The sequence below is a fragment of the Bos javanicus genome, chromosome 11 (assembly GCF_032452875.1).
Source record: "Bos javanicus breed banteng chromosome 11, ARS-OSU_banteng_1.0, whole genome shotgun sequence".
Taxonomy (NCBI): Eukaryota; Metazoa; Chordata; class Mammalia; order Artiodactyla; family Bovidae; genus Bos; species Bos javanicus.
In genome coordinates, this window is record NC_083878.1 from 98,803,908 (window position 1) to 98,831,675 (window position 27,768).

General features: G+C 42.5%; 1 protein-coding gene across 1 annotated transcript; it reads left to right on the forward strand.

Annotated features, from left to right (window-relative positions):
• Positions 1 to 706: 706 nt before the first annotated feature.
• Positions 707 to 27,261, forward strand: GLE1 (GLE1 RNA export mediator). The gene is made up of 16 exons (XM_061433719.1): positions 707 to 951; positions 4,185 to 4,406; positions 9,572 to 9,682; positions 11,902 to 12,050; positions 12,283 to 12,343; positions 12,527 to 12,781; positions 15,565 to 15,796; positions 16,425 to 16,537; positions 16,702 to 16,771; positions 20,582 to 20,724; positions 20,828 to 21,018; positions 21,568 to 21,697; positions 22,494 to 22,598; positions 23,724 to 23,806; positions 24,773 to 24,836; positions 26,094 to 27,261. Exons 1-16 carry the CDS (start codon positions 853 to 855, stop codon positions 26,160 to 26,162), a joined length of 2,097 nt encoding a protein of 698 aa, XP_061289703.1. The 5' UTR covers positions 707 to 852; the 3' UTR covers positions 26,163 to 27,261.
• Positions 27,262 to 27,768: the final 507 nt, after the last annotated feature.

The window sequence follows — 27,768 nt, forward strand, 5'->3', positions numbered from 1 at the left end:
GCTTGCTCATTGGAAGAAAAGCTATGACAAACCTAGACAGCATATTAAAAGCAGAGACATCACTTTGCTGACAAAGGTCCATCTAGTCAAAACTATGGTTTTTCCAGTAGTCATGTATGGATGTGAGAGTTGGACTATAAAGAAAGCTGAGCGCCTGACGAGTTGATGCTTTTTAACTGTGGTGTTGGAGAAGACTCTTGAGAGTCCCTTGGACTGCAAGGAGATCAAACCAGTTAGTCCTAAAGGAAATCAACCCTGAATATTCCTTGGAAAGACTGATGCTGAAACTGAAGCTCCAATACTTTGGCCACCTGATGCGAAGAGCCAACTCATTGGAAAGGACCCTGTTGCTGGGAAACATTGAGGGCAGGAAGAGAACGGGGCAAGAGGATGAGACGGTTGGATGGCATGTGGAAGCTTAATGCCCTGACTTGGGATGGAACCCAAGCCTCCCCGCCAGTGGAAGGGCACAGTCAACCCCTGGACCTGCCAGACTGTCTTCCACAGGAGCTGCCTCATCTTAGAGTCCCACTGGTAGTGTATGAGGATTCCAACTTGACAACCTCATCAAACCTATTCACTTTTCTGTAACCTATAAGGCCCACCCAAACGAAGCTCCTAGGTCTAAAGCCGTGGCAGGAAGCAGGAACCACGGGCCAAGTCCTGTGCGCAGGCGCATGGGTGGGCGGGCTTGGTGCGAGAGGCGGGACCACGCAGCCATGGGGGCGGAGTTGAACTATGCTCCTGCCTGTCCGCCCCGGAAGCGGAAGTTAGGACCTGTTTCCGGGCGGCTGATTCGAGGATTTGTTTTGTCACAAGCGGGGCGTCTAAAGATCTGTAGCTGGGCAGGCCATGCCTTCTGAGGGTCGCTGCTGGGAAACTCTGCAGGCTCTGCGCAGTTGCGACAAAGGTCGCCTCTGCTACGACCGCGACTGGCTGCTGCGGGGTGAGGTAAGCAGTGGCCCCTAAGCGGGCGGCGATCCCACCCGCCCTTCGTCCGGGGCCTCTGCCCTTCCTTAGCCTTTGGCAAGCCCACCTCCGAGGAGCCCCTGCGTTCTTTGTCACAACACGCGTCCGCTTCTTGATTCCTGTGTGTGCGTCGCCGTGTCCTAGAGTTTGCTCTCTATTTCTCTCCACTATTCTAGCTTCTCAGGAGCTCCCCTTCAGAAATGCTCTTCTCTGAAGGCTTCATTGCTCCCCGCTGCCGAAGTTAGGCGCCTCCGCTCTGGTTGTCAAAGCAGCCCTGGCCTCTCAGGGTCAGTTTATTACTGCGCGTCTCTTGTGTTGGGAGATCGGATTGAGCGGTGAGCGGTTGTTGGTGGTGGTTGTTCAGTCGCTCACTCGTGCCTGACTCTTGGCGACTGCAGCACGCCAGGCTTCCCTGTCCTTCACTATCTCCCGGAGCTTGCTCAGACTCATGTCCATTGAGTCAGTGATGCCATCCAACCGTCTCTTCCTCTGTGGCGCGCGCCCTTCAGCTCTTACCCTGACCAAATTTTTAGATGGCATCGGGCACACCTGGAAACAGTGGGGGCGTGGTCGCTGCATCTAAGATGTTCTGAACTGTGTAATAGACCTTGCAGGTGGGGGAATGTCGCGATATTTAAGGCATAGCCTTTTCCCGCGTTGCTCGTAATCTAGCTATAGGTATGAAGTCTCTTCAAACGGAAATATATAGCACTTCTAAAGCATTTCTCTGTCTTTGACAGTTTTAAGGAGTATATATACCTTACATTCTATAGGATGAATTCCATCATGAGTCTGTTCGATGAATTCCATCAGTCTGTTCGATGTCGACTCGGGTTATGCATTCTTGGCACGAATAACGCAGAAATGATGAGGTGTTCTCAGTAACTTAAATCCGTAGCACATAATTGCTTCAGCCCATCCCAGCACTGGTGATGCTAACACTTATCAGTTGATCACAATGGCATCTGCTAGATATTTCCACTTACAATTCATCATTTTTCCTAATACTAATGTACGTAATTAGTATTTTGTCAAACCTCCACTCTTAGCGTTTATTGGTGACTTCTCCCTTAATCAGCCTTTTCTGTGATGTGCCCAAATGGTGTTAAGAGCCAATTTTATATCTATTTTTGAATTGCCAGTTTATATCTCTTAGGCTCATTTTGCTCATTTTCTTGTTGGGGTTTTGCCAGTATTTTGTAAGTTCTTTATGTATTAGGGATAATAATATTACTTTATCTGAGTCATACATTGCATTTTTTTTTTCTAGTTTGTCAGTTAAAATTTATTCCTGTTTTATGGTGTTTTTTGTGTGTGTGGTTTTATTTTTACATTTGAAGCATTGCTTCTGGAATTTATTTTGGTGTAAAGAATGAGGAGGAAGTTGTTGACTCAAATTCAACATCCATTCATGACAAAAATCCATTCTTATCAAAGTGTGTATAGAAGGAACCTATCTTAACATAATAAAAGCTACTTATGACATACCCACATGCCAGCACAATACTCCATAGTTGTAAAAAGCTGAAAAACTTCCTACTAAAATCTGGAATGAGACAGCGATGCCTGTTCTCACCACTTCTGTCCAATATAGTATTGTAAGTCTTAGCCACAGCAGTCAGACAAGAAAAAATAAAAAGGTATCCAAATTGGAAGGGAAGAGGTAAAATTGTCATTATATACTGCTGCCATGATACTGTATGTAAAAAACCCTAAAGACTCCACACAAGAACTGCTTGAACTGATAAATAAATTTAGCAAGGGAGCAGGATGCAAGATTAACACTCAGAAATCTGTTGCATTTCTTTACACTAACAATGAAATATCAGAAACGTAAAGTAAACAAAAAAACACCTTTTGAAATGGGATCCAAAAATAAAGGTACGAGGGATGTAAGATACAATTTGATGCCTGTAGCTAACACAGCTATACCATATGTAAGAAAGTTAAGAGAGTACATGTTGAGAGTCCTTTTTTCTTTCTTTTGATTTTACCTATATGAGAAGATGGGCTTTCCAGATGGCACTAGTGGTAAAGAACCCGCCTGCCAGTGCAGATGTAAGAGATGGGGGTTCAATCTCTGGGTCGGGAAGATCTCCTGGAGGAGGACACAGCAACCCACTCCAGTATTCTTGAGAATCCCATGGACAGAGGAGCCTGCCAGGCTACAGTCCATAGAGTCACAAAGAGTTGCACACAACTGAACCAACTTGGCATGTGTGCACACATGGGATAAGATGCATGTTAGCTGAACCTATTTAATCATTTTATAATCTATGTAAATCAAACCATCATGTTTACACCTTACACTTTTATAGTGACGTATGTCTGTTTTTCAATAAAACTGGAAAAAATTGAATCTTAAATTATAGATTTAAAAATTCTATTAAAAAATAGAATTCACAGCACTTTTAAATGACTAATATTCACTGAGTGTTTATGCCATCTGTTCAGTTCAGTCGCTCAGTCGTGTCTGACTCTTTGCGACCCCATGAATCGCAGCACGCCAGGCCTCCCTGTCCATCACCAACTCCTGGAGTTCACTCAGACTCATGTCGTGTGTATGCCATAGTTTACTTCAAAATTCCTCATATGTTCTTCTCCATTCCAACGTTTTAGGTTGCTTTCAGGTCTACTTTAATGACCATCTTTGTGAATTGTTCCTTTTTCTGCAGTTAGGATTGTTTAGTCTGATACTCTAAAAAGGTAGTAGTCAAGATCATTATCAAGAAACTACTGTACTTTCTTTTCATCTCTGATTGTTAATACAGTTACTTTGGGTCTTGGTATGTATGTATATCGGAGAAGGCAATGGCACCGCACTCCAGTACTCTTGCCTGGAAAATCCATGGATGGAGGAGCCTGGTAGGCTGCAATCCATGGGGTCGCTAAGAGTCTGACACAACTGAGCGACTTCACTTTCACTTTTGACTTTCATGCATTGGAGAAGGAAATGACAACCCACTCCAGTATTCTTGCCTGGAGAATCCCAGGGACAGAGGAGCCTAATGGGCTGCTGTCTATGGGATCGCACAGAGTCGGACACGACTGAAGTGACTTAGCAGCAGCAGCAGCATGTATGTATATATTTATGCTTATTAGGACTTCTTAGGTTTTCAGTAAAGCATATAGTGGATTATAAGGACAAAATTATTTTTTGGTTTCTTAGATCAGTTAACATGCAAGTTGGACTTAACTTTTATCTTGTCTCCTAGGATGTTTTACAAGAATGTATGTCTCTTCCCAAGCTGTCTTCATACTCTGGATGGGTAGTAGATCATGTCCTGCCCCACATACAAAAGAACGCACCTCCCTCTGAGACGTCAGCATCCTCTGTGTCTACTTCAGCCCTTGACCAACCTTCATCTGTTCCCAGATCTCCTCTCAGAAACCCTGCCTACTCACCAGTCTCCTCAGCAACATCAAATGGAACCAAGGTAAGGTTTTTACTCAGCTTAGGACAGACAATGGTGGCTGCAAAGTTGAAGTGTCTAACTTATAATATCATTGTCATACTACAAGGACTTTACTCTGAGAAAGTAATGATTGCTTCTTCTTCATGTAGCTATTTGTAGGAACAGTGTTTACCACATCTTTTTATGAAGACCAGAGAGAGAAATTCCTCTCTTAATACCAAGAATAGTGGTTAATTTCTTGAGCAGTTGGATTGTTTTTTCTCATAAGCATTACATTTAACTCTTAAGGTCTCCCTTTTTGTTGTTGCCTGCTGGAAGACTGAGAATGAATTTTATACTTGCTCTTAGACTTACATACCTTTTCACTGGTTCTAAATGAATTTGTAACTTTTTGGTTCGATTTTGTTCCTGCCTTTGTTTCTCTTATTGTTGTTATTGTTGTCCAGTCACTGAGTTGTGTCCGACTCGGCAGTCCCATGAACTGTAGCACACCAGGCTTCCCTGTCCTTCACTATCTCCTGGAGTTTGGTCAAACTCACGTCCATTGAGTTGATGCTGCCATCTAACCATCTCATCCTCTGTCACCTCCATTGAGGGCAAGAGGAGAAGGGGGCGACAGAGGATGAGATAGTTCTCCCACTTAAAAACAAATTGTTATTGATGCTCTGCTGTGCTTTGCTCTTCTCTTTCTTCCTGTTTCCAGAGTTAGTTTGTATAAGTACAGATATGTAAGAACATATGTATTTTCTTTTTGGTGATTATATTTTTTTAAATTAATCTGTTGACCACACTGTGTGGCATGTGGGATCTTAGTTTTCTGACCACGGATCAAACACTTGCCCCCTACATTGGGAGCAGAGTCTTAACCACTGGGTGGTCAGAGAGTTTCCATGTGTACTTCTTTTTCTTCATTTCTGTTTTTTTTCTTTCTCTTTAAACAAAGTTGCTAGAATATACTATTGTGGATCTTGTTTGTTTTCATTGGTTTCTGTGTTTCCACTTGACAATATATCTTAGAGATGATTCGTTTCTGTCTCTATCTCTATATATCTGCCTCATTCTGTTTAATATGTTTTCTGACTATTAGTTTGTGCTTGTTATTATATTTTATGTTCTTTATAAGCTGCATTAAATCCTTTCTGGATCAAAGTAAGATATAGGAAGTAGTATTTGGCCTAAGAATGTAAAGAAGAAAAGCCTTCTAAACTAAAATAATGCATTATAGCATTATTTTGCTTTTTCAAGGTTTTTGTGTCAGCAGAATAAGACTAGGCAACTCTTTAGAAAGGTAGAGATTACTTTTTTCATGTTTGGGTTCCAAAAGACAAAGTCCTTTTTGTTCATACTCACTGAAAATTTTTGGTTACTGAAAACATTACATCAAAAGGAAGAAGTTAAATCTCCCTATGATCTCATCATTTCAGTCAACAGTTACTCCTTTCCAGTCTCATAAGCCTGCATCCTTATACCTTTGCATAATTAAATTGTATGTGTACTTTCGTGTTCTAATTTTCCTTTCTGACTTTACTTTGTTTGCTAACTATTTGAATTATTTGTTCATGTTATTTCCACCTTTGTAAATATCTACTTACAGGATATGTAATATCCTGTAATTTATTGAACTGTTCCTTTATTATTTAGCATTTATGTTTTTCCATTTCATTGCTTTTAAAGATACTCCTCTGAAAAACTTTCTGCAGAGAGATCTTTCTCTTTTTAATCTTAAAGTATATCTTCTAGCTGTCTTAAAATAAATGCCCAAATAATAGGCATCAAAGATAAAAGGGTGCAAACATATTTTTTTAATTAGCAAAATATTCATGACATAAAATTTACCATTTAACCATTTTTAATGTCACAATTCAGTGGCATTAAGCACATTCATAGTGTTGTATAACCATCACCACTATCCATCTCCAGAACTTTTTCATCATCCCAAACTAAGAATACTCATTAATCAGTAACTCCTGATTTCCTCCCATCCCCAGTCTCTAAAAACCATCATGAATTTGACAATTCTACATACTTGATAAAAGTGGAATCATGTATGTCATTTTGTGACTGGTTTATTTCCCTTAGCATACTGTCTTCAGGGGTTCATCCATGTTGTAGCATGTGCTAGAATTTCCTTCCTTTTAAGGCTGAATAGTATTACACTGTATTCATCTGTCTCTGAACATTTGGATTGCTTCCACTTTTTGGCTGTTGGTGACTAGTACTGCTATGAACATGCATGTACATCTATTAGTTTGAGTAGCTGTTTTCAGTTCTCTGGGGTATGTACCCAGAAGTGGAATTGATGGATCATGTGGTAATTCTGTGTTTAAATTTTTGAGGACCCATCGTATTGTTTTCCACAGCAAGTGTACCATTTTATATTCCTACTAGCAGTGCACAAGGGTTTCGATTTTGCCATACCTTTGCTAATATTTGTTATTTACTGTTGGTTTTTTTTCCTCCCCCACAGTGGCCATCCTAGTGGGTAAGAAGTATATCTCCTATGGTGTTGATTTGCATTTCCTTAATGATTAGTGATGTGGTGCATATTTTCATGTTCTTATTAGCCATTTGTATAACTTCTTTGGGGAAATGTCTTTGTGAGAGTTATTTGCAATAAGTAACAATTTATAGTACAGTAAATAATAATCCTAAAAAGTAATATAGGACAGAGATGGTTATTCATATTATGAAAGACTGCATGATTCCATGCATAAGAAGTTTACTTTTAAGTTTATATTTTGCACCTCATCTTAGGTGCAAAAATGAACTTCAACCTAAACCTCATAACTTACATTAAAATTAACTCAAAATGTAAAACTATGAGACTTTAGGAGAAAAAAACATTATCAGAAGGCAGTGGCACCCCACTCCAGTACTCTTGCCGGAAAATCCCATGGATGGAGGAGCCTGGTAGGCTGCAGTCCTTGGTGTCGCTAAGAGTCAGGCACGACTGAGCGACTTCACTTTCACTTTTCACTTTCATGCATTGGAGAAGGAAATGGCAACCCACTCCAGTATTCTTGCCTGGAGAATCCCAGGGACGGGGGAGCCTTGTGGGCTGCCGTCTATGGGGTCGCACAGAGTCAGACACGACTGAAGTGACTTAGCAGCAGCAGGGTCAGTTGAAGGGTTTTTAGATTTGACACTAAAAACTAAATCCATAAAAGGAAAAATTAATACATTGGACCTCATCAAATAAAAAACCTGAGGACTTTCCTGATGGTCCAGTGACTAAAACTCCTCACAGTACAGAGGGGCTGGGTTTGATCCCTGGTCAGGGAACTAGATCCTGCATGCTGCAAGACTCTGAGCAGCCAAATAAATAAGTAAATGTTTTTTAAAAAATTCTCAGTAGAAAAATAATAAACTCGTGACTGGAAGAAAATAGTTGCAAATCAGATGTCTGACAAAGGTTTATATATCTAGAATATATTTTTAAAACTCTCAAAGGTTAAACAGAAACTTTCTAACCTTCAATTAGAAAATGACCAAAAGATATGAACAGACATTTTCACCTGAGACGATACACAGATGACAAAATAAGTGCACAAAAATACGTTCAATCACTAGGCATTAATGGAATGCAAATTAAAACTGGGATGAAGGCTTCTAGTGCGGGGGTGCAGGTTTGATCCCTGGTTGGGGAATTAAGATCCTATGTGGAGCAGCCAAAAGAAAAAAGATTATGTGCCATGTGGTTCCATTTATTTAAGGTTGTTGAAATACAGTCATTATAGAGTTGGAGAACGGGTAGGAGATGTAAAGGTGTGGCACCAGGGATCTCTGTGGTGAACAGTTCTGACCTTTATAATCGTTGTTATATGTGAGATAAAATGGCATAAAACTACACACACCCAAGTGAATTCCTGTCAGAACTGGTGAAATCTGAACAAGTTATGTGACTTGTACCATCAGTTTACTGTTTTTGATATTTTACTGTATTTGTGAAAGATGTTACTATTTGAGGAAACTGGGTAAATATCGAGTGCATGAGCCTCCTTGTACATTTTTTGCAATTTCCAATGAGTTGTAATTATTTCAAGATTAAAAAAAAGTTTCTGTGAGCAGCTTCTCAGAGGCAGCAGTTTCCAGTTCTGATCCTGCCAGTATTGTGGCATACCCTCAGACAGGCATCTGAGGGAAAGATGCCTCTCTCCCTACAGTTTTTTCCCTTTTCCCTCAGTTTCTTCATCTGTAAATCTGGTACTGGACTAAATTGTTGAGGGCCTCTCCAGGTATAAAATTCCATAATTCTTAAGGTTTAAGTAAAGTTTTGAATGGCTTTAAATAACAAATTGTATCATTAGGAATTTCTGGTATTTAAGTAACAGAAAACCTAGTTTAAACTAGCTTAAACAAAACAAAGGGGTCAGGGGAGAAATTTAATAGTTCATATAACCAGGAAGTCTAGGAATGTGGAATCAGTTTGATCTGGAGGATCTATTTTCTGCTTGTCTCTCCTTGATATTATTTCTGACTTGATCCAGTGACTCAAACACGGGGCTTTGCTTCTCTTCTCTCAGTTCTGTGTAACTTCTTGATTTCATCTTTCAGATAGACTGTGTGGCAAGATGTCTGTTGATAGCCCTAGACAGATACCTGCTTAGGTTAGCGTCCCCAGAAGAAGAGAAATCCCTCCAAAATACCTCCATTGGAAAAGTTCAGAAATTGTAAAGCAGTCATCAATCAATTAAAAATAAATAAATAGATATATAAAAAAGAAAAGTTCAGAGGTAGACTCTGGCTTAAGTCATAAGCCTCGTTCCTGAAGTAGACACTGGGTACAGAGGGATAGAGTACTTTGATTGCTGGGCTGATCTCATGGCTACTGACCCCTGAGGCTAGGGGGCATGGATGAACTAGGAATGTGGGCTGGGGTTTCTCCGTCCAACCCACCCCAGCAAAAATGGACACTTATTAGAAAAGAAAAAAAGGGGAATACACTAGGCATATCAAAATAAAGAAGCAAGCAAAAAAAATAACACAAAAAAACTGTCCAAAGCAAAAACACCCACTTAATTTGCTAAGGAGAACAATTAGAATAAGGTCAATATCATGAAAAGCACCTAAATTGTTTTGTTGTTATTGGTTGCTGATTGTAAGCGGGGATGTGGCTTTTGTTCAGACAGAATAATACCAACTTGACCATCTTAAAAGCTTAATTTTTCTGTCTTCTGTCTATACAGGACAAATATGAGTCTCCACATACAGAGCCTGTGGTACTTCAGTCCCCCCGGGGGATGAAAGTGGAAGGCTGCATCCGCATGTATGAGCTGGTGCACAGAATGAAAGGAGCAGTAAGTAACCCGTGAAGTAAGGCAGGCTTGACATTGACCCTAGGGAGCCATATTCAAATGCAGTTCCTCAGGGACTAAGAATGTCCACCACATGCTGATCACCCTGCCCACCTACTAGTGGCTTCATCTCAGTTAGGGAGATGGTTACAGTGTAACAGTCACGAGTAAGCTCTCTCAAGTCAAAGCTGGTTTCAGGTCCTAGCTTTTCTAATTTACCTGTGACCCTAGGAAGATTACTGAGACTTTCTTGGCTTCCATTTACTTTTCCAAAATTTGAAGATGATCTGCATTGTCAGATAAGATTATACTGAGAAGATGGACTTTAACAGCTTCTTGAAAAAAGGATAACACTATTTTAATGTTTATTTAACTTTATTTTTTTTAATTTCTATTTTGTACTAGGGTATAGCTGATTTAAAATGGTGTGATACTTTCAGGTGACTACTTTTTTTATTAGAAAAACAATGCATGCTTTTGTAAAAATTTTTACAGATAGGTGAGTTTATAAAGTGAAATTCTAGCATCTACCCTCATCCGTTTATTCATGGAATCACCAAATATTTATTGAGCACTTTTGTTCTCAGTTCAGTTCAGTTTGGTTGCTCAGTCGTGTCCGACTCTTTGTGACCCCATGGATCGCAGCACCCCAGGCCTCCCTGTCCATCACCAACTCCCGGAGTTCACCCAAACTCATGTGCATCGAGTCGGTGATGCCATCCAGCCATCTCATCCTCTGTCGTCCCCTTCTCCTCCTTCCCTCAATCCCTCCCAGCATCAGAGTCTTTTCCAGTGAGTCAGCTCTTCGCATCAGGTGGCCAAAGTATTGGAGTTTCAGCTTCAGCATCAGTCCTTCCAATGAACACCCAGGACTGATCTCCTTTAGAATGTAGATCTAGATAAAACAATGAACAAAGGAGACGCAGTCCATATCCTCATAGAGTTTATTTGCTGGAGGGAGAGGCAGAAGTAAGCAAGAGAAATGAGTGAACTATAGTTAGAAGACTATTATAGTCTGAGTAAGAGAGAGCAACACTCACTAAGCCGTCACTTTGACACTGGATGAAAAAGGGTGATGAGTGCTTAGATTCAAGGATGTAGCCGTGGAGACGGTGGGGGATGGTTAGAGGGAGACAGAGAGTGTGTGTGTTCAGGTTTTCTCAGCTCTGCTCTGTCAGTCATTACTTGTCCATGGTCTTTCTGTCTTCCAGACCTAAGTAGAGAGTTTTTCACTGCTGATAATCCCCCTCGTGTTGCAAAATAAGTTTCAGAATAGAGTACCTTGATATCTTTTAAAAGTATGTTTTGATATATCTCCATGCCTATATATATATATAGTATGTTATTCTCTTTAAAGACTACAGCGTATTCTCTAGGATGACCTACTATACTTATTTCCCTGTTGATTTAAATTGTTTCAAATTCGTTATCAACAGGGCTGTAATGAACATTTTTATGCATATATCATTGCACACATAGGCAAGTATTTCCTCAGGACAAGTTTGTAAAATGGAACAAGTGTCAGAGGATAGGTACACTTTAAATTTTGATAGTTAAAATGTCTAAATGCCCTTAAAAGTCAAATGTGAGTACTCTTGTGAATAATAAATGAAATACCTGGTACCTTTAGGTATATAAGAAAGGGATGTTCCTAAGTGAAGATGGAGGAAAAGAATCTAGGCAGAGATAATAACTTATGGAAAGAAGTGAGATAGGAATAGCATAGTTACAGAATTAGAATAAGAATTTCTGTAGATGACCCTGAAGCCCTCATCAGAATACACAGGATGGAAATTCTCTGGCAGTCCGGTTGTTAGGACACCCTGCCTTCACTGCCGAGAACCCAGGTTTGATCCCCGGTGGGAGAGCTAAGATCCCACAAGCCACAGGGCGTGGCCGAAAAAAAAAAAAGAATGCACAGGTTGGAAAGTTAAAAGTGCAGGGCTATTTGATAATATATTGGTAAAATCCCATCCATTCTTGCTTATGCTGGAGTGACAGGAACAGTATGGAGCAAATTGGGAAAGCTTTCCACAACAGTTGAATTTAAAGATTGACCCAAAGGGGACAGGTGATTCAAGCAAAGATTTTGAGAAATAGGAAGATGATTCCATGCCCCGGAATATCTTTGATGGGGTTAAGGCCTGATGGGAGGGCGTCTCACAGGGGTAGATGAGCAGGGTATAATGGAGCTCCAGAGAGCAGGTGCTGACCCTTTGCAGGAGGGCTTGAGGCAGTGGCAGGAGGAGCAGGAGAAGAAGGTCCGGGCCCTTTCTGAGATGGCATCTGAACAGCTGAAGCGGTTTGATGAACGAAAGGAACTGAAGCATCATAAAGAATTCCAGGACTTACGGGAAGTAATGGAGAAGAGGTGAGTCTCCCTGAATTACAAGGGGAATGTCAGCATGGTCAACCAGAGCTCTTTCCCAACATAAAACCCAGAGGGAAGAATCTGAGTCCTTACATGCCAAAATAAAATAGCCAGAGAAGCTTATAACCTAGAAAAAGGATCAACCTTGCAAAGATGACCAATGCAAATCAAAGAGAGGCAGAACAATTTTAGGAAGCATCCCTGACTCTTCCTCCCTCCATATTTCATTCAGCTCCAGAGAAGCCCTGGGGCAGCAAGAGAAGCTGAAAGCCGAGCATCGTCACAGAGCGAAGGTCAGCGCCCGGGAGAATCCGTGTGGGTGTTCACTGTCTGGCAGTCATAGAGGACCCGCCTCTGTCTTGCCACTCTGTGGCTGACTTGGGGCCCATCTGTGAGAACAGGCAGTCCGCGTGGGACTGGAGGAATGTAGAAGGAGAAGTCCCAGGAGCCCCTTAACTTGACAGCCCTTTCTGTAGATCCTCAACCTGAAGCTGCGGGAAGCGGAGCAGCAGCGCCTGAAGCAAGAGGAGCAGGAGCGGCTCCGGAAGGAAGAAGGCCAGGCCCGCCTGCGTGGCCTCTACGCCCTGCAGGAGGAGGTGCTGCACCTCAGCCAGCAGCTGGACGCCTCAGACCAGCACAGGGACCTGCTCCAGGTCGACCTGTCTGCCTTCCGGACCCGAGGCAACCAGCTGTGCAGTCTTGTCTCAGGGATCATCCGGGCCACTTCTGAGGTGAGGGGGCTTCAAGAACATTCTCTCTCCTGTCTTTGAAATGAAGAACTTTAAAAGCAAAATGGTTTTGTGATTTAAAAATATCACCTGCTTATTATCACTTATCATCCTCTTACCTGGAGACAACCACGGTTAGCATTTATTTCTTCTCTGACAGAGAGAGAGAGAGTGTGTGTGTGTGAGAGAGAGATTCCCCACCCTAATTTGGCTTCTGTAGATAGAGAGTTTCTTACCTTAGGTTAAAAAATATTTGTTTTGTCTAATTGCAGAACACTTTAGTTCATTAATATATACTGGACACCTGCCATGTTTATGATAAAAGTTAAAACCTTACCGAAATGGATATTGCTTTTTCCAGTTAACATGACATTTTGAAAGCATAATTACTATAATTGTGACAAATACTTTGGTGTTTTTAAGGCAGTGTTAAAAACTGCAGCTATTGACACGTAATAGGTATTCAGTAAATATAAGTAACCTATCCCTTCTCTAGTGGATCTTCCCCACCCAGGAATTGAACCAGGGTCTCCTGCATTGCAGGCAGATTCTTTACCAACTGAACTATCAGGGAATCCCAAATATTTGAACAGATGAAATCGCATAACTTCCGACGTAACCATACCAAATTTATTGAAAACACTTATTGTTGAACTGTTAACATCTCTAAGTTGTACCAGTTCATACTTTTATGAATTGTATGCTCTTTGTCCTTAGTTCATATCTCTATGAGAGTTTGTGTTTTAACGAAATCAACTTGTATGAATTCTAAATTTAAGAACTTTCAGCGCTGGGAATTCCCTAGTGGTCCAGTGGTTGGGACTCTGCTTTCACTGCCAAGGGCCCAGGTTCAGTCCCTCGTTGGGGAGCTAAGATCCCACAGGGTGCATGGCGTGGCTAAAAAAAAGAAAGAGCTTTAAGCATTCATCCCATTTAAGGCAGAAGTTTATTGTTACCTTTCATATCTCTCTTTGGGGTTTTTGTTTGTCCTCCTTTTTGAAAAATATCAGACCTACATAGAAGTGGAGAGAACAGCATAATGTACATTGGGCACCCATTCCCCAGCTTCCACAAGAATCCATACATGACATACATGACATATGACATACATGACAGCTTCCATACATGACAGTCTCCTTTTGTCTATGGTGCCACCTGCACCCCTTCCCTCAGATGGTTTTACAGTAAATCTCAGGCATACTGCTTCATCTGGAAAGTTCTTTAGTGTGTATCTCTGAAAGCTAAAACTCTATATTAACATAACCAAAACGCTAATATCATACCTAAAAAACTAATAATTTCTTCAGTATGATCAAATGTCTAGTCAGTGTTCAAATCTCTCCAGTTATCTCAATAATTTTTTTTATAACTGATTGGAAAATCAGCATCCATACTCAGTGCAACTTTTTGGTGTGCTGTGTCTGTTACTTAAGTAAGTCTTTTAATCTCAAGACTCCCCCTCCCTTCTCTCTCTCTTTTTTCTTTTGCCATTGTTGAAGAATCTGATTGTTGTGAATAGAATTTTCTGCATTCTGAAGATTTCAGTGCAATTGCTAACCCTAACCCTTTGGTGTATTTTTATATGTTCTTTTATTCCCTGTATTTCTGTGAATTTGTAACTTTCTCTAGGGCAGAGCTAACAAATCTTCGGTGATGATGGAAACGTTCATATCTGTGCCATGCAGTAACTACACATGGCCATTGAGCACTTGAAATGTGACTGGTGTGACTGAAGAACTGTATTTTAATTTTTAGAAAGTTTTCAATTTAAATGTAAAGAGCCGTGTGTGGCTGTGTGTGCTACCCTCCCGGACAGCACAGTCTAGAGGCTTGATCGGATCACATTTGATTTTTTCCCCACAGCAGTACTTCATAGTTGGGGGTGTGTATTTGTTAATGAATCACAGCAGGAGGCATAGACTACTGACGGTCTTTCTACCTGTGATGTTAAGGTCAACTGGTGGTTTCAGATACTGTCAGTGTTATTTTCCAGTTTAAAGATTTCAATGAGTCTCTAGCTAATGATTTAGTAGCCATTGCTGATCCTTACTCATACTTGTTATTTCATTAGAGGTGCTAAATTTTAAGTTTTTCTATCACTTTTCCGTATTTTTTAGCTGGAATTCTACTACAAAGAAAATTTCCCCATATACTATCTTAAGTACAGTCTATACAGAGAAGGAAGGATAAATATTTGAGTCTTTGCTTTGATCAGTCTTCAGAATATAGAGTTGCTTTCCTAGCATTTTCCCACAGTGACTTGAGGTTTTGGTTTTTTTTTTTTTTTACTATCATTAAGAACACGTGAACTTTATATACTTGATGTATAATGTCATCTGTCGTAGTTTGTCGTTCAGATTGTGTATGGGAACACCTTCACGTTGGCTTCTCCATCCCTTGGACATGGCCCCAGTAGTAGCTGTTGCAGCAGAAAGCAAGCAAGCTGTTTTCTACCTCATCTTGAACATTTTCTTCTCCAGATCTAAAATTGCGTGTTTCTTCACGAAGCCGTATCACTTATTAGTGGGAAAAGGTATTAGAAAACACAGGCTGGTTCCCAGTGTTGGTGAGAGCATTGAAAGCTCTCCCCTTCGGTACTGTGGATGTGATGGGAAATCAGTATTACCTTTAAGAGGACAGGAAAGCAGTAGGTATCAACATGTTGACTGTGGGTACTCCCTTGACACAATTCCAGTTTAGAAATACATGGATTTGTGTGATGCATGATTCAGCACCTCAGGTGCTCAGGAAATAACCACTGAGCTCTGCTTCTGTCACCGTGACAGAACGGCTTTCCCACAGTAGAGGACCAAGCTGCGGCTGAGGGAGCGCTACAGGAAATGCGCGACCTCCTCTCGAACTTGCATCAGGAGATCCGGAGGGCCTGTGAGGAGAAGAGGAGGCGGGATGAAGAGGAGGCCCGGATAAAGCAGCAAGAGTCACAGATGCAGCAGAGGCCGGAGGCCCACAAAGAGTTGCCCGTTCCCAACCAGGGCCCAGGGGCGAAGCCGAACGAAGGTGGGTCTTGGCGTGGAAATGGTCCTTTAACGTGTTGTGTAATTCAGAATGTGAAAAGAAGTGAGAACATGTTTTGAATACTGTATTAAGCTACAGGATAATTTATCAGAACTTTCACATAATGTAAGATTCGGTACTTTTAATGATTTCCATTCAGTTTTGATTGATGTGGAGCCTGGCTTCAGATTCCAACACTTGCCATGAGGACTTGAAATTCTCTATAATCCTAGTAGATATATTATTTCACATTGCTGCTACTGAGTATTTTAAATAAGTGTGTACAGAATATATGTTTAAACATGAGGGAATTGATACAGCATAATGGTTGAGAATGCTGCTTTTGGAGTCAGATCTGTGGGAATCTAGTTTTTCTACTTCCTGGCATTGTATCTTTGCTGAATTACCTAACCTTTCCATGGCTATTTCTTTATCTATAAAATGAAGATGATAGAATGTACCTTGTAGGATTATTATGACAGTGAAAGCAGGTAATACATATATAATTAGAATAGTACCTGACTCATATTAAATGTTCAACAAATCCTACTTAAGTTGATTAGAACAGTACCTGGCTCATATTAAGTGTTCAGTCAATTCTCCTTTTATGGAAGTGTCTTTCATTCCTCAGACCTCCAGATGAAGGTGCAAGACAGTACAATGCAGTGGTACCAGCAGCTGCAGGAGGCCTCCAGTCGGTGTGTGCTGGCCTTCGAGGGCCTGAGCAACAGCAAAGATAGTCAGGTAGGCGGGAAGGAGTTGGGCATTCTCTGGGCCTGATGGTGCCCCCCCACAGCCTCATGTCCCCAGGAAATGTAGCTCGCCTGTCACATCACATCCCCAATCCTAATGGCACGTACTCAGCTCTTCAAAACACTGTTGGCCTTCTTGCTACTTTCCTCTGGCAGGCCAAAAAGATCAAGATGGACCTCCAGAAGGCTGCCACCATTCCAGTGAGCCAGATCTCTACCATTGCAGGTTGGTCAGAGAGCTAAGAACATGGCCCTTCACCTCATTGTACCAGTGTTTATTGAGATTCCAAATCCACTTGTCTGTAAGGTTCCTATAAATAGATTATGTCTGAGCAAATGTTGACTGTTGGATCAGGTGTGTAAGCTATGTGCCTTGGCTGGTTTACTTTCTGCGTGTAGAAGGTAATCATTATGTGTTTGTTGACTCTTTTTTCTTTTTAAATAAGTTGTGTACTAGTAGTAAATATTTAGGAAGACTCTTAGCTACAATTGGAAGTTACTGTGGAAAGCACCCCTTAGGGAGCCTAGGATGTGACTTGCATTCTTTGCTTTTGTCCTACAACATTAGCTTTTCCAGACTCGAAACCTGCTTGTTAATACATGAGAATATTCAGAATGCCTACTCAGTCTCTCCAGAGACTGAGATTTAGAGAAGAAGAACCACACAGGGGAAAGACCCCTCTTCTTCTTTAGAAACAGAGGTTCATTTTAACAGAGCTCAGATGTGGAAGCCTCCACAGTATAGACTGCGCTGCCAAGTAGCTGGGGAGCTTGTGCAGCTGGGAAGCTGCTCTGACTTAACCTCCATTCAGGTTCCCTTGATTAACTTGTTACCTAAGAAGTGTGGCAGAGAAGGCAATGGCACCCCACTCCAGTACTCTTGCCTGGAAAACCCCTGGATGGAGGAGCCTGGTAGGCTGCAGTCCACGGGGTCACTAAGAGTCGGACACGACTGAACGACTTCACTTTCACTTTTCAATTTTCATGCACTGGAGAAGGAAATGGCAACCCACTCCAGTGTTCTTGCCTGGAGAATCCCAGGGGCAGGAGAGCCTGGTGGGCTGCCATCTATGGAGTCACACAGAGTCAGACATGACTGAAGTGACGTAGCATAGCATAGCATAGCATAAGAAGCGTGGAAAGTTGCACTTCTTGCCTTTGAGAGGCTCTGTGACTGAACTTACATATCACTTTGCTGCCTGAAATTCCTTCTGAAACAAAACAAGGTCTAAGTAAGTAAATATGTATCACTTTCTAGAATTGAAAGTGCCATTTCCTTTAGTAGCCATGGCATTGAGGGCAAGGTTGACCAGACAGTTGTCCCACACCTTCCTGGTCTGCTCAAGTTCGTCCTCCGTCTTTCCCCTTCAGTTGACCACAGGCACCCCTGCCTCCTCCTTCGTCTGGAAAACCGAGACATCAGGTGTAAGGTCTTCAGGTTCCCCCCTCAACCCCCCAACCCCCCCACTGCAGTAATACTCAGCTGTATTTACCTGCTTTGAAACCATCCTGTTTCAAAGAATGCAGTACCCTTCCGGCCCACACTTCCCCTTCCGCTCGGCCCTGAACGAGCCTCGGCAGCCTTGTTATCGTCCCCTCCTATCTCTCTCAAGAGAGAGCTCTTCTGTTTTCTACAAAATGGCTTTCTTTACAAGCTCCTTTCCCTTTAAACATGCTTGTCACTCACATTCTAAAACCTGTTTCTTTTGATTTTGTGTTTTCTCAGTCTTTTCTAATCTTCATATTACACTTTGGCCCTGTTGACTATTCCCTTCTCTATCACTTCTAGTCCTCTAGTTTCTGATGGAACATTAATTTCCAGCTTCTCCTCCTCCCTCTCTCTCTTGTGGGCTCCTCAGTCTCCTGCCCCCACCTGGCTGGTAGGTGTGTCCTGGGCATGTGCTTTCACCCTGCAGTTTTCATTCTAAGACCCCCCTGGCTTCACACTTCACCTCTGCAACATGACACCCAGCTCAGTCTCTGGGTCATTCCTTTCCTCTGAGCTTCGGGTTACCTTGCTCCAGCTACCCGCAGGGCATCTCTGCCTAGGTATCTCTCAGCCTCTGCACGTTTAGCATGTTCCGAGCTGGCCTCTCATCATCCTCCTCTCGCCCAGCTTTTTTCTGGTTTGCTCTAAGTAACCAGTAGTAGCACCTTATCTACTCAGTCACCTTAACTGAACCCGGGAGTCATCCCCATGACTGCTTCCTCTGGTTCACTGTCTGTATCTGATTAGGCTCTGGTTTTGCTGTTCTTCGGAGAAGGCAATGGCACCCCACTCCAGTACTCTTGCCTGGAAAATCCCATGGACAGAGGAGCCTGGTGCACTGCAGTCCATGGGGTCGCTAAGAGTCGGACACGACTGAGCGACTTCACTTTCACTTTCAATTTCATGCATTGGAGAAGGAAATGGCAACCCACTCCAGTGTTCTTGCCTGGAGAATCCCAGGGACAGGGGAGCCTGGTGGGCTGCTGTCTCTGGGGTCGCACAGAGTTGGACACGACTGAAGAGACTTAGCAGCAGCAGCAGTTGCTGTTCTTGATTTTCCTACCTACTTCACAACTGTGTCCCTTTGTTTCCATCAGTATCGTAAGCTCTGTGAGAGCTTACAGCCCAGTCAGACACAGACATTCTGCAGAGTTAGTGCTCAGTAGATGTGGAGTGACTGAGAAAGAGGTGACCTAATTCCTGCCTCTTTAGAGGTGCATGTCCATGAGTAGTCAAATGTGGAACAGAACTTAAAGACAGATATGGTGCCACTGTGGCATACAGAATGTGGGAGGCCATGTCAGGCACTGGGCTGGGATCTGATTTTCCTAATTCGAGGGGCACAGGGAGAGAGACTGAATGGGGATTTGGCCAGTGGGGCCCTCTGAAACCATCAGTAAAGAAATAGTAGGATTATAGGTTGGCAGGAACGTGAGCTGAGTAAATTTGATGGAAACATACATATTTTAATATCTCAGGTTAGAGTCTCTGCTTCTGTTTTCAGGGGATTGTTGGCCTTGAAATTTCTATGACATCTCATTATTTAACTCTTGGTTTCTTCCTTTTTCTCTTAATTCCTAAGAAAGGTGCCACCCCTCTTCCCTGTTTTTTCAATGAAACTGAATCAGTGGTCTAGGGAGGATATTTCTGAGATTTTTAAATATTTCTTAAAATGATTATGAACTTGGTGCAGGGTATTAGGAACTTGGCAGGTAAATTGGAGATGCTGTATTCATTCAAACATTAATTTTAAATAATAGAAACTAATTCATATCTGCTTAAGCCAAAAAAAAGGAAAGGAAGGAGAAATAGGTAGAGTGAGGAGTTTGTCCTAAAGATAAATCAGTTTGCTACGGCAGGAGTGGGGCTGGATCTCAGGAGCCAGAAACGTTAGGACCCTTTTCTCTCTTCTCTTAGGCTTCCCTCTGCCCACTTCATTCTCCTTTTGTAGATGGCTGTTCTTTGGTCCACATGGCAGCACCACTGCTTACGTATGTGTGTGTCACAGGACTGGCCACTTCAGGGAATTGACTCAGTCAACTGGCTGATTAGCTCAGCTTAACTCATCTTGATCTAAATAGCCAGTGTAGAAGGTGGGGCACACAGGATCTATAATATGAATGTAATAATAGCTTCTACAGAGGAAGGTAGGTCCAAGAGAAGGAGGGGAAGCCACTGTGAATTGGAGATTCTTTAGAAGGTTTTCCCTGGAGTTACAAGTGACTCCTTGAGGCACATCAGCCACACCTGTCGCATCTAGAACAATTCAACACCTATTTCTATACTATTCATCTCTGATGTGTCAGTTTCAGAATTAGTTCATTCTACCAATGACAAATTCCTTCAAAATAATACCACACCCTATGTACTTTCACATCCTCCACAACATGTATTTGATTGTCATATGTTTGTGCATCTGTATTTTGGCTTTAGGCTCTGAACTTCTGTAGGGCTGGGTTTATACAGAGGCTTTGTTATTGCAGTGATGAAAAAAATAGATTGACTGCAGTTGTATCTTATCACTGACTCTATCTCTGTCATACCCAGGCTCGAAGCTGAAGGAGATCTTTGACAAGATCCACAGCTTACTTTCTGGAAAACCTGTTCAATCTGGCGGGCGCTCCGTGTCTGTCACACTTAACCCACAGGGCCTGGACTTTGTCCAGTACAAACTGGCAGAGAAATTTGTGGTGAGAAACCCTGTTGCCAAAGGTATGGGAAGAAGAGGCTGGTGCCTAACCTTTAAGCCTTTCTTGAATATTAACTTAAAATCTCCCCTCTCTGTGCTCCCAGAAACAAGGGGAGGAGGAAGTGGCCTCCCATCACGAAGCAGCATTCCCCATCGCGGTCGTGGCGTCCGGGATCTGGGAGCTCCACCCCAGAGTAGGGGCCCTCATCCTGGCTCACCTGCACAAGAAGTGTCCTTACTCTGTTCCTTTCTATCCAGCATTCAAAGAGGGAATGGCTTTGGAAGACTATCAGAGGTGAAGTGTTCTCCTTACTGTCCCCAGGTGATGAATGGAAGAGAGAGAGACTTGAGATTCATTTCCCCTCCCCAGGGCATCTCTTATGTACCTTGAACATTTTGTCAGAGAATACAGTGTCTTCATGCAAACTGGGTGGCTTTTAGAATTTGTGGATTTGAGTATCAATAATCAATATAGTACAGAGGAAAGAATTCTGGATTTAGAATCCAGGGATCTTAGAATTTTACCCTTGTTTTGACTATTAACAGATTTTCAAAACAGGAGTTTTTTCATCTCCTTAAAGATTGTTTTTCATTGTTTGTAAATGGGGGTAATAATATTCATTACCTTCTAGGAATTTACCTCTCAAGGTTTATATGTTGCAGATTTGACAATGGATGTGAGTGTTTTGTAAGCAAAATTACATCTACCAATGTAGTCGTGTGTAATAATGTATTAGTAACAATTCTAGATGTAATGGTATGTTGTTACTTTTAGCCATAAATAGTAATGGATTGGTCACCCTCACTTTGACTCTATCACATTGAATTTTTTCTTACCACATAGGATGCTTGGCTACCAAGTGAAGGATTCCAAAGTAGAGCAGCAGGACAACTTTCTCAAGCGCATGTCTGGGATGATCCGCCTCTATGCCGCCATCATCCAGCTCCGGTGGCCATATGGAAACCAACAAGAGGTAGCAGAGAAGGGTTACTATGGATAATGAGCGGTCGGACCAGGGTCTATGTTAGTATATCTTCCCTGAAGGAAATACCGACCTTTCAGAGGAACAGTCCCATCATGTGACAAGTTAAAGAATAGCGCTGCTTCGTAGGTATTCTTTAGAGAAATGGGTATTGATTATTAGGAAACTTTTGGATCATCAGAGTCATTTGTTCAGAGACTAATTGATGCCTTAGAGACCAATTACATACCAAGGTTACATACCTTACTTCACAGAGGGACAGACGGAGGCTTAGCAAGGTGTAAGGATACACACTTGTCAATGTCAGAGCCACAGCAGAGGGCCAGGGCTTTGACCTGCCTGCATAGTTCATTTTGCAAGGAATGGAGATTAGAGAGATGGAGAAGTTAGTGGACTTGGAAACCCAAAGAGAAAGGAATATAAGCTGACTGAATCTAGGAACTTGTTACTGTGCACCTGCTATGTCCTAGGTGTTGTGCTAAAGGTACCAGGAATAATTAATAAAATGTCACTAAGATAACTGTTTATAAGGGTAACTGGGATTCCTGGAACTGAGGCTGACAGCTGTGTGTTGAAGGAATCCAGTGAAGAATGTGTGGGTCCCAGTGTGTTGCAATATTTAAAAACAGAATTTGTTTGGCTTCTGTTGTTTCTGCCCTGTGGCATGTGCTTACGTTAGGTGATCAGGGGGTTCATGTCCCCTTGGTAATGGCTGGGTGGTAACGTTGGCAATGTAGAACTCTTAATAAAATGAGATTAAATCCTGACCAAACCTCTCTGCTCCCAGACTCACCCTCATGGCTTAAATCATGGTTGGCGCTGGTTGGCACAGATCTTAAACATGGAGCCCCTGTCAGATGTGACGGCCACCCTCCTCTTTGACTTCTTAGAGGTATGTAGTACAATTATCACACAAGAGAACACCAGTGGGCCGCTGTATGACATGACGAATAAACAAATAGAGACTAATGGTGAACACCATTAGGGGCCAGTGTTACAAATTTTTCCCCAAGCCCCAAGAGAAAGCTAGCTTTGGATTTTTCTTCCCAGTGTACTTTCCTTTCTCTGTGTGGATGTCTTGTCATTATAAAGAACAGAAAACTGTACATCCCAGTACAGATGAAAAGGAATTTGCTTTGGGGATATAGAAGTGACTCACTCGGAGAATGGGGGGTAGGATGCATAGTTGAACCTGGTTCCACCAGGGCCTGGAACCAGGAACTGGGATGTTGCCAGGGACCAAGGGAGCCCCTCTCTGGGACTGCATGGTCTTCTCATGTTTGCTCCTCCTGCAGGTTGCCTCTGCTTGCTCTGCAGGCCACCCTTCTCTGCTTCTCGGCACACAGTGGAGAAGATGCTCCTGGGCTGTATCCCTCAGCCTCAGTGTGGTCACCCAGTGTAGTGGGACTAGTGTCCCATCAGTGGGATTGCTAATAGACAGGAGAGAGAATAAGATTAACCAGCTTGGGTCAGGTACCTGTCTCATCTAGAAGGCTGTGTACAGTCCTGTCTGCCCATAAGGGGCCCCCACTATAGGGTACCAATAAGGGTTTCTGTGAAAAAGAGACAGCTCTTAAAGAATAAATGCTTGGAGAACATGCCGTAACAAATCTGAGACCACTTGGGCCATAATGCCAACAGTTTCTACTCACCTGACAGCTCCTGCAGTCACAGTAAATGAACATTGATCCTGAGTCATTGAAAACACGTGGTATTCCTTCTACCTTGATTACCAAGGTTGGGAAGTAATGCTGTTCCTTTAAAATCAATAGTAAATTAAGTTTGAGTCACAACCTCTCAAACACCTGGCTACCTGGCGGTCTGGTTAAATGTGGAGGTATTACCATACATGAGAATGCTTCAGAAGAAAGTTGGATTTTAATTCCCTTGCTTAGCTGGCTGAATGGCATTGCGGCTGAAATTCTTGATAGGAATGAGAGGCAAAGGGCTGATTATCCTTTATGACTGAGTGTGCGTTTACATTCCCTGCTCTGACGGTGCGCACCTTCCCCTCTAGGTGTGTGGGAATGCCCTCATGAAGCAGTACCAGGTCCAGTTCTGGAAGATGATACTTCTCATCAAAGAGGACTACTTCCCAAGGTATTAGACTTGTTGAGTAGACACCAGAGAATTTGGTAGGTAAAAACTCATGAAATCAGATGCCCGTGGCTGCTGTCACATGCTGTTTCTTTTTTTAAAAATTTATCTTATTTATTTGTTTTGGCTGCACTGAGTCTTTGTTGCTGTGCTCAGGCCCTCTCTAGTTGTTCTGATGGGGTCTCTCCTTTATTGTGGGGTGCGGGTTTATTGCGGAGATGGCTTCTGTTGTTGTGGAGCACGGGCCCTAAGAGCGTGAGCTTAGCTGCTCCACAGCATGTGGAATCTTTCCAGATCAGGGATCAAAGCCCTGTCCCCTGCATTGGCAGGCAGACTCTTATCCATTGTACCACCCGCGAAGTTCAGATACTATTTCTGACTCAGTCAGAAGCACTTGTGTTGAGTGAGACATCTTCAGCTCCATCCTTCTCCTCTCTGTTATTTGAATAAACACTTTTGAACTCTACTAAGTCTCTCTTAAATATTATTGACTAAATAAAAAAAAAATTAGGAAGATCTTGGATTCAGATCCCATTTAAAACTCTCTTGTTTTCCAAACTCAATCTGGGATGGTGACAACATGCAGTCATGAAGGAAGCCAAGGAGTCAAACCCGCTCAGTAAATCAGTTGGTGAAACTGATTGATCAGCCAGTTGGCTTGACTCTTTTGGGGGATTCAACTTCAAAGCCCTTTCTCATCCCTCTCAACTCACTGAAGGGAGAAAGGCATTGACAACACCCATCTCACCTGATGATAGAGACCTTGAGAAGCAACAGTGCTCTCTTCTCCTTTACCCCTTTGTCTGAAATAAAGTGCTGAGACCATTTAGTAGAGTGACAGCATCCTAAGTCTAGAAGACATCTCTGGGAATCATTCATTCTGCCACTTCCTCCAGATCAGCAGGTCCCTAACCCTTCTCTAAAAGATATGTGTGAACCATAGGTACTGTCTTCTTTCTCTCCTTATAGGATTGAAGCCATCACAAGCTCAGGGCAGATGGGTTCCTTCATACGCCTCAAGCAGTTCTTGGAGGTAAGGTGCCCTTAGACCAGCATATCCCAAGCTGTTGTCAGCCTCCAGTGTCTGTGTCTGACAAGTCTTGGACCTCCCCTCCAGACTGATTGCAGTCTCTTACCCTTGATTTTTCTGAACCCTACTTTTTTTTGGCCGTGCGGCTTATAGGATCTTCATTCCCCGACCGGGGCTTGAACCCAGACCCTCGGCATTGACAGCACTGAGTTCTAACCTCTAGGCCACCAGGAAACCACCCCCCCTTGCTTTTTGTCCATCATTCCCTCTTCACCTTAAGGGCTGCCATTTCATTATTTTTCTGTGTGTCACTGTCCATACTGCCTGTGCAGAATAAAATACATGTAAAATATATTTAATGAATCTTAGCTCACTGATAACTTTTTTTTTGCATTTTGGCCAAGGTTCTTTTCTCAGTCTCAGGTCTAGGGAACTGGTCACTTTTCTTCATGAGAACAGACTGTACTTTGAGTTAGACTCCTTTCCTTTTTCCATGTGCCAAAAAAGTTGAAGAGGTAAATTCTGACAAATCATTGAGAACTCTGTGGTGCATCTACCAAGACAGCCTGCTGACGTCCAGTCTCCAGTAGCTCAGTTGGATAAGCAGCACTAGTGAACCGCGAGGCCAGTGTGTGGAGACGAGGGTGGGATGGACGCAAGGGCAGCCCGACCTTTGCCCTCCACTCTAGCTGATGCAGGAGAGGTCTTACCACAGCCTTTTCCTTTTAAACTAAGTTTTATTGGAGTGTAGTTAATTTACACTGTTGTGTTGGTTTCTGTTGCATAGCAGAGTGAATCAGTTACACATATATCCACTCTTTTTTAGATTCTTTTCCCATATAGGTCATTACACAGTATTGAGTAGAGTTCCATGTGCTATACAGAAGGTTCTTATTGTCTATTTCATATATAGTAGTGTGTATATGTCAGTCCCAGCCTCCCAATTTATCCCTCTCCCCTTTCCCCCTTGGTAACCACAGTTTTCTACATCTATGACTCTAATTTCTGTTTTGTAATCAGTTCATTTGCACCATTTTTTTAGATTCCACATGTAAGTAATATATGATATTTATCTTTGTCTGACTTCCGTCAGTATGACAATCTCTAGATCCATTTATGTTGCTGTAAATGGCATGATTTTGTTCTTTTTTATGGCTAATATTCCACTATGTATTACGTACCACATCCTTCTTTAACTGTCAGGTGTTGGAAGCAGTGTTATCAGAGAATCATTGGTTTTCTTTGTCTTTGCCCGACTAGAAGTGTCTGCAGCACAGGGAGGTTCCTGTCCCCAAGGGCTTCCTGACTGCCTCCTTCTGGCGTTCCTGATGTCACTCCAGCACCTGCCATTACCACTTTGTTGCTGAGGGGCAATAATAAAGCGACTGAAGACAGCTGTACCTGCAAGAAGTCATGTCAGTGTGTGTTTTGTGTATTTGTACCTTGTGACGAAGAGAGGAGATTTCCATGGGCCACAAATCTAAGAGGTCCCTTAATAGATCTGGTGACTCCTTAAAGAAGTCCGCATGACAGAGTAAACAAAATTGGCCTTTCTCATTTTTATGGAAAATAAGAAAAAAAAATTATGAGAATAAAAGGTTAATACTTGATCTTACCCTTTATTTCCTTTGTCTCTTAAGTGTCTTTCAGAAATTAGGTTAATACCTTGACTGTTTCACTCTGAGCTGAAGCGACCTACTGCTTTCAGTCTCCTACACCCAACCCCTTCCTGCATGCTGCCCCTTTTCAGCATTTCTGGAATGAACAAAGACTCGAGGTCCCTTGTAAAGCAGCACTTGATCGTTGAGGCCCAAATCTTCACATGCAGGCCTGGGTTATGGTGGTTCTGCTTTAGTCAGCTTGTGAAGTATTTATAAATTCAGAAGAAATGCCTGATGTAGACATGACTAAGTCCCAAGTTGCATCAGAGATAGCTTAGTGTCGGGTTAGGACTGTTAACATGTTATACTGAACCACGAAGAAATATTTATCCTCTTACTTTGGAATTTGGTTCCTGGATGACTCGGGATGCACGAACCAAACTTTGTTTCTCAGTTTGAATTAAGATGGGCTGAGATGGGGCTTGCAGCATTGTACTTGAGCTGAGCATCTGTAAGCAATGAATCAGGGCCTTATAATTCTTTACGTGTTCTGAGCAATGGATGACGACAGATTTGCCTGACTAAAGCCACTACAAAAATCCGGAGTCTGGCTGTTCAGATAAGAGTGAGATTTGCTCTATGAAAAGACTCCTTCATTCTGCAGAGGCGGCGGCCATGAATCTGTTCCTCTGTTCTAAATGTTGTATGTGGGGGTGTGTTTGTGAGGGGGTTCCCTGGTAATCTTGAACAGCTTGAAGCGACCCATTCTGTGAATTACTGCCTATGGTGCCAAAATATAAATAATAAAGCTTGGTTTTTAAAAAACGCCTGTTGCTGTATCTAGTTGGTTCAGTATGATCAGTTTTGTGTACCTGGAGCTGTGTAAATCATTAGGGGCATGGTGGTATCTCAGTCTGGCTATAGAGTAGTATGTCCCCCCCTTTTTTTTTTTGGTCTTCTTGACCTTCACCTTGGGAAAACTGCTTTTTTTCTGTTTTTGGAATTATATGCCAATAACTGACCCTGTTTTATCCAGCAGATGGGGAAGTATTTTTTGATGTGGACACAATGGACTGAATACTAGGAGTCGGGAGACTTGGACTCAATTCACTGTTATGTCCGTGTCCTTGAGTAGGTCATTCACCCTCTCTGAACCTCAGTATCCCTACCTGCGAAGCACAAGAATTGGGACCAGTCAGCAGAGGAGTAGTTTTCAAACTGTGCTTCATAGCAGTGCCTTAGGGCAGAGCCTCCCTGTGTGTCAGGGCATGTGGATCTCATGGCCACTTGTACTTCCTCTCTACTTGTGCTTGACAACTGGCAGTTTTCTGTGC

What these genes read in the sequence shown, in the direction of transcription:
- GLE1 (XM_061433719.1), top strand. Translation starts at nt 853, where the DNA reads ATGCCTTCTGAGGGTCGCTGCTGGGAAACTCTGCAGGCTCTGCGCAGT. An exon ending in GCAACAGCAAAGATAGTCAG is followed by an intron (nt 16,538 to 16,701) that starts GTAGGCGGGAAG and finishes TTCCTCTGGCAG; the next exon opens with GCCAAAAAGATCAAGATGGA. An exon ending in AACTGGCAGAGAAATTTGTG is followed by an intron (nt 20,725 to 20,827) that starts GTGAGAAACCCT and finishes CTGTGCTCCCAG; the next exon opens with AAACAAGGGGAGGAGGAAGT.